The 12,190-nt window shown below is 41.9% G+C and overlaps 2 protein-coding genes across 15 annotated transcripts in view; one reads left to right on the top strand and one right to left on the bottom strand.

Moving 5' to 3' along the window:
* LOC102448131 (uncharacterized) overlaps window positions 1–5,075 on the top strand; it is a 64,389-nt gene extending 59,314 nt beyond the window's left edge. Inside the window, exon 9 of the mRNA XM_075930191.2 lies at window positions 3,665–5,075. Coding sequence (XP_075786306.2) covers window positions 3,665–3,672 — 8 coding nt within the window. The 3' untranslated portion in view covers window positions 3,673–5,075. The remainder of the gene's footprint in view (window positions 1–3,664) is intronic.
* Window positions 1–12,190, bottom strand: part of LOC102451696 (putative ATP-dependent RNA helicase DDX60) — a 113,070-nt gene that overhangs the window by 40,563 nt on the left and 60,317 nt on the right. For all 14 annotated transcript variants that reach the window (XM_075930187.2, XM_075930183.2, XM_075930186.2 and 11 more), the window contains 4 exons: window positions 4,931–5,075; window positions 3,606–3,758; window positions 3,215–3,319; window positions 281–481 (listed from right to left, as the gene is read on the bottom strand). In XM_075930187.2, coding sequence (XP_075786302.2) covers window positions 281–481; window positions 3,215–3,319; window positions 3,606–3,758; window positions 4,931–5,075 — 604 coding nt within the window. The remainder of the gene's footprint in view (window positions 1–280; window positions 482–3,214; window positions 3,320–3,605; window positions 3,759–4,930; window positions 5,076–12,190) is intronic.

Here is a 12,190-nt window from a genome sequence, read left to right as displayed (position 1 = left end):
GATCGAGCTTGAAATCTTATTTCCACCCCACTCCCTAGCACTTAAAGCTGAAGCTCCTGCCAAAGTAAGAATGGCCATATTTAGCTATATTTAGCACAGTAGCACAAGCCTAAGTCAGGCCCAGGCTGAAGAGAGGTGCTTGCACAGAAGTACACTAAGAGGCTCTATATACACACCTCATTTGGTATCAGACTGTTTACATTTCTAATGTCTAGTTTGGGTTAGAGAGAATATATAATATATTAAAATTAGAATTTTTTTAACAAATGAATGAATATACCTTTGCTCTGGCATCTGCTTTATCATCTGCTTTTGCAGCCAATAGCATGAGTCTCAGTACCAGGGAAATACTCAGCGGGAACTGGCCTCTCAGCTGGGGTACATTGGATTTTATAAGTTTTTCAACCTTAGGCAGTGGTATATCATAGAAGAACACATTTCCTATCATATCTTGTCCACGTCTTCCAGCACGTCCAGACATCTAAAAGGGATTATTTGTAAATTCTAAACTTTAATATTTAACAAAAATTCTGTTCTGTTCTCTTTATTTAAATTGTATATGGTGCTCCTCTCCATGATATATTAGGGTACAAAAGCATTTACACTAATGATACTAGTTTGAAAATAACCATTAAGCAATTATTGCTTAGAAAGCAATATAACTAGTTAATATATCTTAGGGTATGTCTACACTACAAAGTTAATTCGAACTAACAGACGTTAGTTCGAATTAACTTTGATAGGCGCTACACATACAAACCGCTAGTTCGAACTTAATTCGAACTAGCGGAGCGCTTAATTCGAACTAGGTAAACCTCATTCTACGAGGACTAACGCCTAGTTCGAATTAAGCAGTTCGAATTAAGGGCTGTGTGGCCACTTAATTCGAACTAGTGGGAGGCTAGCCCTCCCCAGATTTCCCTGGTGGCCACTCTGGGCACCACCAGGGAAACTCGTCTGCCCCCCTCTCGGCCCCGGAGCCCTTAAAGGGGCACGGGCTGGCTACGGTGCCCGTGCCAGGTGCAAGCCTGCCAGCACCCACCTAGCAGACCCTGCACCTGGCACGGCACGAACCAGCCACCCGCTGCCACCCAGCCCTCCGCCTCTTCCCGGGACCAGACTGGCGGCTCCCGGGAGCCTGCCCGGGTCCGCAGGAGGCGGGCGCCCACCTGGTCTAGTGCGGAGATCGTGGACCTCATCCACGACGTCCGCACTAGGCACAGAAAAGTGGCCATCTAGGGCAGGATAGCTGCCAACCTGGCCACCCAGGAGCAGGTTTGCATGAAAATCAGGGTGGTCCACTGAGACCCCTGACCCTGAGCCCTGAGCTTAGAATGGCCGTACTGGGTCAGACCAAAGGCCCATCTAGCCCAGTAGCCTATCTGCCTACAGTGGCCAACACTAGGAACCCTGGAGGGGATGGACCAAAACAATGACCAAGCCATTTGTCTCGTGCCATCCATCTCCAGCCTTCCACAAACAGAGGCCAGGGACACCATTTCTACCCCCTGGCTAATAGCACTCCATGGACCCAACCTCCATGACTTTTTCTAACTTCTCTTTAAACTCTGTTCTAGTTCTAGCCTTCACAGCCACCTGCAGCAAGGAGTTCCACGGGTTGATTATCTGCTTTGTGAAAAACAACTTTCTGTTGTTAGTTTGAAGCCTGCTACCCATTCATTTCATTTGGTGTCCTCTAGTCCTTGTATTATGGGAACTAATGAAGAACTTTTCTTTATGCATCCTCTCCACACCACTCATGCTTTTATAGACCTCTATCATATCCCCCCTTAGTCTCCTCTTTTCTAAGCTGAAAAGTCCCCATCTCTTTAGCCTCTCTTCATATGGGACCTGTTCCAAACCCCTGATCATTTTAGTTGCCCTCCCCTCTTCCACCCTCTCTCTTCCCCTCTCCCACCTCCTTTTCCCAGTCTCCCTGAGTTTTGTTCAATAAAGAGAGTTTCTATTTTTGAACACACGTGTCCTTTATTTTGTACATCAGGAAGGGGGGCTAGGGAGGGGTAAGTGGAAGGAGGTGAGGGAGGCTCTGCAGGCTCCTCGGGGTGGAAGCTCTCCTGCAGCCCCCCGATTGTCTCCCCCCCCCGGATGGCAGCCTGCGGCAAGTGCAGCCGGGCTGATGGCCGAGTGCTGTGATGTGCCGAGTGTGGGCACTCAGGGCACTCCAAGCCAGGACTGCTTTGCAGGTGGGGAACCCCTGAGAACTGTCTGTCCAGGGTGGGGGTCGGGACCCTTTAAGCACAGCCCTCGGTTAGCCTGAGACAGCAGCTCCACGCTCTAAGTCCTAATCTGATGCCCTGCCAGCACTGCTTCCAGCCATCCTTAACCTCGGTCCACTCAATGTGGACATGCTAGTTCGAATTAGCAAAATGCTAATTCGAACTAGTTTTTAGGTCTAGATGCACTAATTCAAATTAGCTTAGTTCGATTTAACTAATTCAAATTAAGTTAGTTCGAATTAGTGGTGTAGTGTAGACATGCCCTCAGGTAGTATGGATTCCTTATCACCTCAGTTATAATTACAAATTGAACTGTAAATGTTTTCTCCTTACACTCACTAATCATCTAAAATTATAATGATGTTACACTTTGTATCTTTCTTGTCAAAGAATCTCAATGTACCTCACAAACCTAAGGTGTGATGCATCTGTAAAAATGGCACAACAGGGTTCCACATTTATCATCTCTAAATAAATTCTGCATCAAATATAGTAAGTTTATAAGTAAAGAGATGGTTTGGTTTTTTTAATTTCAGTCTTTCATACTCAGCCTGGGCACTGAACATCAGACTGGATTCTTTTCTTGTAGTACATCACTGCCTTAATAAACGTTCTTCCATTCCAAACTATATATTAATGTATATCTTTACACCTACACCCCTTTGTCTTCAAGATATGCCTTCAGTTTCATCTGTACAACAGCATTACTTGCAATGGGTATGCACAGGTATAACTGATTTAATACATAGCCCTATTGATAATGCACAAGAAAGAACATAATCCAGCTAAATCTCTGGCCTGGAGCAAATCTGCAGAGTTGATAAAAATACCAAACAATAAAAAAACTCATTTTAACATAAAAGGCAATATACATGATTCAGAAGCAATTTGAAAAAGAAAGTACTTTCTGAACTGGTGTGATGAAAAGTATCGTGTACATATATACAAAACAAATGAGACTCGGTGTATTTCAATACCTGTCTATAATTTAGAGCATCTAGAAAAATAGAATCTTCAGTGAAGACAACAGATTTACATGGCATATTGATTCCCAAAGCAAGTGATCCAGTAGCTGTAACCACCTAAGAAAAGTCAAACATACGTACATTTTAGTATCAATTATTATAATTATTTATTTTATTATAGTTTTCAGATTTTTTTTCTAATTTAGAAACTTTCATGTCAATATATTAATTAAAAATTAATGCTGGGGAACAAAGTGCAATGTATTTTATCACACTCCATGAAAATAAGTTTATATCTGAATTATATAGGTGAGACTCAAACTGTGATTTAATTAAATGTAATAAGAAATTATGAAATTACATCTTAAAATGAACTGTCCATAAAAATTATTATAATTTATACCCGGATATATCCCATCCTGAAAAGCATTTCCACAACTTGTTTTTCTTTGTATGCCATAGAAGCGTGATGATATCCAATACCTCTCTGTGCCAACATTCTCAGCTGGAAACGCTTTCTTTGAAACCTAATTCGATGAAAGATGTTCATCAAGGTCTATGGATATAAAGAAAAGTTAAGTATTAATCTCAGGCATTTAGATGTTGTAAAATAAAATGTCAAAATTCTTCGCTGATTATTTTCTTCCTGTAAACAGCTTCTCTACTAGTCATTAATAGATAATATAGGCCACCTATGGAATTCAGAGGTGGTCCGGTATTGTTTATGGAGTCCTCCAACATTAAGTGCCACCCATCAGTCGAGCCCAGTGTGGATACAAAATCTATTTCTGCATCTGTATTCATAAAAATGAGCTATGGATATCCACAAATGTGCAGGGTTCTAGATACAGAATTTGTATTAGCATCTGCATCTATAGCCATAAAAATGAGATACGGATATCCACAACTGAATCCATATCCACGAATGCAGATACCCACGGATATAAAATGGATATCCAATTTTGCAGGGCTCTTCCCATCAGCTCAGATTACCAGAAGTGTTCTTCCAATAACTATAGAAATACTCCACCAACCAATTTTTAGCATTATGAAAACCCAATCTACTATATATTTGAGAGTTTGTCTGTCTGTACATCTGTCCATCAAAAACTCCTCCTAAATGGTAAAAGTTAGGACCACAGAATTTGATATATGGCTTCCTTCTGTCATAACTTAAAGCAATGTAAGGGTTTGGTTGTGTCATGAAAATGGGATGTGCTTGGAATGGGATTGCTTCTCTTAAAACTATACATAAAAGACAGAAAATAGACAGAATCACAAGGAAGGTGAAAGAGGCTAGCTGGGAGTGTGCATTTCCCTCCATCCTTAATCTGGGACAGCTCACGGGAATGAATTCCTTGCCTTCTACACTCCATAATTCCCAATGGATGGACATATCATGCTTTCCCTTGGACTATAGTGTCTGCAGGAACTGCAAAAAGCTCTGATGTTGGAGTGACTCCCCTGCACAGATCTCAAGGATCTCAATGGAAGGATAAATGAGTCTGGTTCCATCTTAAAACTAAAAGTCAAAACGGAAGTGAAGGCACTCAACATCTCACTAGAGGTGTCCTGTATCTTGCAGGACTGCACTTTCAATTTAGACAAGTTTCATGACATTGTAAGCACAGAATTATAAAGTACAGTGATATAAAAAACATGGTAACCCTATATTCATATGTTTAGAACAAAAGCAAATGTTATGTTTATCAATAATGGATTACTCACTTCGTTATCCACAGCTTTAGAATTAACATAAGTACAGTCTGGAGGAACCTCAGTAAGCTTTTTAAGTCTTTTCTTTAAATATTGTTTTTCATTCCAAGTAAGGATCATTCTTTCATGTTTAGTGGCAGATTCCTTTTTTAGATTACTGTATAAAAAGTATAATTTAAATGGAGTGGTTTTTAATAGAAATTAATTACAAAGTACTCTTTTGTCTACTCAGCTTGTAAATATGTATTTCCTTTTCAAGTAACTCATAAATTAAATCTCATTCTACATAATTAAATACATGCTAACTGAATTTTACATCATCACCTTTATACAAAGCAACAAAAACATTTTCAAAGATAAAGAAGAATATAAAGTTACTTACACAGGCAAAAAGGATAATGATATACAAAAATGGAAGAAACTAAAAAAAGCAGAATTCTAAAAATGGAAAATATTGCTGTGATGGACAGGAGTATTTCTGGCCAGCACCCGGTGACAAAGAGGTTAAACTTGGATAGCTATAAAGGTTGTTGGCAGGGAGTCAGAAGAACTAATGGGGATGGAGTGCTGAAATTTGAATTGTATAAGATACCTTGCCCGTTTTCTTTGGGAGAGTTAAAAGCAGGAGTTGAGAGACATAAAATGATTTAAACCCAGACAGGACTACCATGCCTCCAAGTAATTCAGGGCATGGAAGTGGACTGAATCAAGAAGGGGTCATGAGTAAATAAAGGGGAAAAAGTGTATCTAGTCATGATCGATCAGGGTGTTTTTTCTTTATTTTTGTGGTTTGGTTTGAACTTCTCTGTGTAGATACATGCCTCCCCTCTCCCATTCACCATCTAAGAGTTGTTCCCAGAGATTTTCTCTGTGTCTTAATTTGTTTTACTTAGTTGTTTTGTAACACCCAGCAATCAAGTATGTTTTATCAAGTATAGCTTCTGTTTTGTAATAAAAATCACTTTAAGGTGATGATTTGATTCTTGTGTCCTGGAAAGTACAAGAGGTCTGTCTGTCTGTGTATACGCATGCCTCAGACTAAGAGGTCAGCCATCAGAGACTGCAACTTGTTTCTCTCTTCTTTTTTTTCAAGCTTTTTTGTGTCAAAAGAGCTTGGTACCCTTGGGGGGATTCAAGTGTTCCCCCCTATTTTTTTAGGTAAATCACTTGATGGTGGCAGCTACCCTGCCCCAAGTGAGTAAATCTGTTGCTCTGGTGAGTTTTTGTAAGCAGAGTCTGTAGAGGCAAGGTATTTTTAGGGTTTCTTGTGGATATCCACCTTCTGTACTCGGAGAGCCAAAGTGGGGAACAGCCTTGACAATTGCCAGGAAAGCATAATATGCTTGCAAACTAAGGACAGGTGCTCTACAATAAAAGAAGAGTGAAAGAATGCTACGTAAGTGTGGAAGAGAAAGGTGAAAGAGGTTTACTATCTAACATGAACTGGAAAAGTCATGAATCTAAAAATAAAAAGTGACTTTGGGCTAGATACATTTTCAAGAGCTCCTACAGAATTAACTCATATTGAAATTGGGGATGTTAAACTGTGGATAATCCGACAGAAGTGTAACCACTGAAAAATGTCAGTGGTTACACAGTTACATGCACTTGCAGCATGGGGCAGCAGCCAGCTGCCTGGGAGCTGGAACACCCCGGCTATGTCTACATTACATCTATACTGGGCCAAATTTCAGAAAAGCCTCCTCTTTTGGAAGAGCCCTTGTTTCTCGTGGGAGGAAAAAGACAGGGCTTCTGAAAGAGCACGTCTGCTCTTCCACACACACACACACACACACACACACACAAAAACCAGAAGAGCAGATACATTCTCTGGATATGGCGGAGTTTTTCCGGTATACAAACCCCCATAATGTAAATATAGTCCCTAGGAGCTGGCTTTTAAGCCAGCTCCCCACATAGTCCAGCTCGCACCTGCTGCCCCGCACTGCTTCCTCTGATGTAGAGGATGGCTCCCCAGGAGTTGGACCAGGAGCTGCATGTAGCCATCTGGGTAACTGATAAACTCATGCGTATAGTTACCAGTTTAAGCAACTATACTCTTACATCCCAACTGAAATAAATAAATTTCATTTAATCATGAAATCAGATACACACACCCCAAATGTACACTCTAAGGGTATGTCTACACAGCAAAGTTACTTCGAAATAACAGCCCTTATTTCGAAATAACTTTCTTAGCGTCTACACAGCCAAACCGCTATTTCGAAATAAATTCAAAATAGCGGAGCACTTATTTCGAATTTGGTAAACCTCATTCCATGAGGAATAATGCCAAATTCGAAATAGCTATTTCGAAATAAGTGCTCTGTAGACACTTATTTCGAAATAGGGGGCCTCCAGCCTTCCCATGGTGCCCTAATGACCACTCCAGCCTCAACCAAGAATACTTCTCTCCCGCCTCTCTCCCCGGAGCCCTTAAAGGGGTAGACTCTGGCCACAGTGCCTGTGCCAGCCTAGAGCCAGCAGTTACTGCCCCTGACCCAGTGGCCCCAAAACATGAGCCAGCAAGCCACTGGCAGCCAGCCCTCCATTGCTCCCCAGGAGCAGTCTGCCAGCTCCCAGGAGCCTGTCAGGGCCCAGAGAAGGCGGGCGCCTTCCTGGTCCAGGGTGGAGATCATGGACCTTATTCAGGTTTGAGGGGGATGCCCCCAACGTCTATGATCGCCACACTAGATGGAGGAACACGGCCGTCTATGGCAGGAAAGCTGCAAGCCTGGCTACCAAAGGCCACATGCGAACCCAGGAACAGGTTTGCATGACAATCAAGTTGGTCCGGCAAGACCCCCAACCCTGAGCTCTGAGCTTCCCCTCCCCCTTCTTCCCCTTGCTTCCCCCTTCCAGATCCCTCCTCCCAAGTTTCCCCCTCCCCTCTCCCGCCTCCTTTCTCCAGTCTCACCAGAGTTTCATTCCCCCCACCAGTTTTGTTAAATAAAGAGTTTGTGTTCATGAAAATACGTGTATTTTATTTTACATTAGGAAAGAGAGTTAGAGAGGGGTAAGTGGAAGGACGTGAGGGAGGAATGAGGCACAAGCCCCCAGTGGGGCAGACCAGGGAGGCTCTTAGTGCTCTTCAGGGTGGAAGTTCTCCCGCAGGGCCACCTAGATACTGACAGCCCCCCGATGGACCTCCCAGATGGCAGCCTGCAGAAAGTGCAGCCAGGCTCGCAGCAACGCATCCAAGAGAAGCACCAGAGAGCCCAAGGGCAGCTCTGGTTCCATGTTGCAGAGTGCTGTGGTGTCCCGAGTGAGGGCAATCAGAGCACACAGAGACAAAGTGCTTTGCTGTCCCTCATCGAGGTAGACAAGCAAGCAGGGAAACCTGAGAACTGGCTGTCCGGGGGCGGGGAGGGGGGTCTCTTTAAGCACAGACCTCGGATAGCCTCAGGCAGCAGCCCCACACAGTAAGTCCCTACCTGATGCCCTGCCTGAACCTGGTGCCCTGCCAACCTTAAATGCAATTCAGAGTCCATTCAATGTGGATACGCTATTTCGAAATAGCAAAATGCTATTTCGAAGTGCATTTTGTTTGTAGACGCATTATTTCAAAATAAGCTATTTCGAAATAACACTGTAGTGTAGGCATACCCTAAAAGCTTAGGAAGGTAGCACCTACACACTTTTGAAAATCCCAGTAAGCATTTACCTGTTTCTTTAGGTGCCTAAATACCTTTACAAATTTTAGTGTTTGACAAAAGTAAGATAGTTCCAGGTAGACAATGGAGCAGAAATGAATAAGCTGCTCTAAATAGTAAAAACATTCAGTGCAAGCAGGGAAACACACTTAAGATTCTTCACTCTGAAGTAACATATTCTTCATAGCACAATCATCACACATCAGTCCACATGAGCCCCTGCTCCAGGGGTCCATCCCTTCAACTCAGGTTTTAGGAGAAGAAGGCTATACAGGAATCCAGCTATCAAAAGCAAAGCACTTTTATTGCTGTGACGGAACCAAATCCTCCCCCCTCCCTCTCTCTCACTCACATGCTTTATGAAATGGACTTATGGACACAAATATGCATAACTCAAAGATGCTTTGAACAAATTGTTTCATGTAACCTATCAATTTTAATGTCTTAGTCTGCTGGATCTGTATATCTTTTTCTGGTGTATGTATCATTCTTGTGTGTAGAGTTAGATATAAATAGTATGGAATGCTTTATGGTTTTAAATGTGCAAATGAAAGCCATCAAGGTTGTTTCCAATGCTAAGACTCCTCAATGTCTGGGCAATCATATGTAAACACCCTTTTTTGTCCTTTAAGTGTTAGCAGTGGTTGGTCCTAGGAAGTCACATGACCTCCCTAACTGGCAGGGATTGGCCAGATAACTTCCTCTTCTAAAAGGGAATTCATAAAAAAATAGGAAACTTAACAGGGTCTTTGTCTTTGGCTGGGACACTCCCAAGAAAGGGAACCAGAGATCCCAGGGAAAGGAAGCTTCCCTGGTTGGAAGGCTTAGCTGGAAAACGAACAGCTTTATGGTGAGTTTGTAATGAGTAAGATTGTAATGAGCAAAATTCTGTGCTGCACTATACAGGGTACATCACTGAGCACACAGGGCTGAGGGGCGGGGTTAATTACGGTGACTTTAAAAAACCTCCTCACCCTATCCATCCTTGGTGCTCTGGGGCCTGAAGAAGTCTCCGGCCTCTCTTTGACACTCCTAGGGCCTGGCTAAATTAAGTAAGTCTCCCCAGCCTGCATCATTGCTTGGAATCTCCACATTGCAGCTTAATGCTGCTGCAGACCTGCCTCCTGTCTCTTTTGTGTTAGGGGTTGCAAACATGTTCTTGTACAAACATGTGGTTTGTAACCTATCCTTTAAATCAGCTTCCATACCCAAGGACTGGAAGAGAGCTATCATAATGCCAATATTTAAAAAGGGCTCTAAAGGCGACCATGGCAATTATAGACGGGTAAGTCTAACATCAGTACCAGGCAAATTAGTTGAAAAAATAGTAAAGAATAAAATAGTCAGACACGTAGAAGAACATAATTTCTTGGACAAAAGTCAACGTGGTTTCTGTAAAGGGAAAACATGTCTTACTAATCTATTAGAGTTCTTTGAAGGGGTTAACAAACATGCAGACAAGGGGGATCCAGTTGATATAGTATACTTAGATTTCTAGAAAGCCTTTGAAAAGGCCCCTCACCAAAGGCTCTTGTGTAAATTAGGTTGTCATGGGATCAGAGGGAAGATCCTCTCATGGACTGAGAACTGGTTAAAAGACAGGAAACAAATGGAAGGAATAAATGGTAAAATTTCAGAATGGAGAGGTGTAACTAGTGTTCCCCAATAGTTGGTCCTAGGACCAATCCTATTCAACTTATTCATAAACCATCTAGAGAAAGGGGAGAGCATTGAGGTAGCAAAGTTTGCGGACGATACTAAACTGTTCAAAATAGTCAAGACCAAAGCAGATTGTGAAGAATTTCAAAAGGATCTCACCAAACTGAGTGATTGGGCAACAGAATGGCAAATGCAATTTAATGTGGATAAGTGTAAAGTAATGCACATTGGAAAAAATAACCCCAACTATACATAGAATATGATGGGGGCTAATTTAGCTACAACTAATCAGGAAAGAGATCTTGGAATTATCCTGGATAGTTCTCTGAAAACGTCCACGCAGTGTGCAGCAGCAGTCAAAAAAGGAAATAGGATGCTAGGAATTATTTAAAAAGGGATAGAAAATAAGGCCCAGAATATTTGACTGCCCCTGTATAAAACTATGGTACGCCCACATCTTGAATATTGTGTACAGATGTGGTCTCCTCACCTCAAAAAGGATATTTTGGCATTAGAAAAGGTTCAGAAAAGAGCAACTAAAATGATTAGGGATTAGAAATGGGTCCCATATGAGGACAGGCTGAAGAGACTGGGACTTCTCAGTTTAGAAAAGAGGCAACTGAGGGGGGATATGATAGAGGTATATAAAATCATGAGTGGGGTGAAGAGGGTGAATAAAGAAAAGTTATTTACTTGTTCCTATAATATAAGAACTAGAGGACATCAAATGAAATTAATGGGTAGCAGGTTTAAAACTAATAGAATAAAGTTCTTCTTCACAAAGGGCACCCATGGAACTCCTTGCCAGAGGAGGCTGTGAAGGCTAGGACTATAACAGAGTTTAAAAAAGAGCTAGATAAATTCATGGAGGTGAGGTCCATAAAAGGCTATTAGCCAGGGGATAAGGAATGGTGCCCCTGGCCTCTGTCAAAGGCTGGAGATGGATGGCAGGAGACAAATTGCTTGATCATTGTGTCTGGTCCACCCTCTCTGGGATCTCTGGTACTGGCCACTGTTGGCAGATAGGATACTGGGCTAGATGGAACTTTGATCTGACCCAGTATGGCCATTCTTATGTTCTTAAAGAAGCATTATGTCTGTCTTCTGCAATTTCTATTTTAGAATAATCTTCATTAGGGAGCTTTTAATACCCTCTTTATGCTGCTCTGGCTCTTTTCCATGGTGCAAAGGAGCATGGGCAGGGCTGAGAATCTCATGTTGGGAGTGTATATTTCTAAAGTTAAATGTCATATTATACATTTCATTACATGACACTCTATGTCTGCCATGTCTGAATTTTAAAAGTTCAATTTTGATTTGGTGGATTCAGAAATTGTTCCAGCATGGCAAAAAATCACTCTAGTCTATTGATTACATATAGTTAGGTTAAATGAAAATAAAGGAGTTGGATATTGATAGTATTTGAAACATTCAAATAACAAGTTTAATTATGCCAGACTGCCAAAGGGAATGATGGAAACCAGCTTTCCCTTGCCCCTTGCATCAGTTTGTCTATTAGAGCCACTGGTTTATTCCTGTTATTAAAATAATGAACTCTTTGAATCATGAATTGACTCATACTGTATGGGAGACCTGCATGGCCCTGCCTTGACCAAAACAAAGTTTGCTTTACTCAAAGTACAGATCTCTAACAAAGCAAAACCCAGGCCTGTTTCAAGCTTGGTGCACATGGTATGCAGGCAAAGCTGGGGGGGCTTTGAAGCAGGAATGATTTTCACAATCATGCATATTCAGCATATTACAGTGAGACCACACCAAGAGAACCAGACGTAAGGTGGTACTGGTACCTTTTATTTCTGATGAGCAAAAAACAGATGCAGACATAAAACTGTTAATCAGGCACATAGGCTTCATCTACATTGCGCTCTGTTGCGCAAGAATATGCAAATGAGGCGCGGCGATGAATATCGCCGTGCCTCATTTGAATACTTTATAAGCT

This window comes from Pelodiscus sinensis, chromosome 4 (genome assembly GCF_052426305.1).
Source record: "Pelodiscus sinensis isolate ZL-2025 chromosome 4, ASM5242630v1, whole genome shotgun sequence".
Classification (NCBI taxonomy): Eukaryota; Metazoa; Chordata; order Testudines; family Trionychidae; genus Pelodiscus; species Pelodiscus sinensis.
This window is presented reverse-complemented; position numbering and strand designations above follow the sequence as displayed.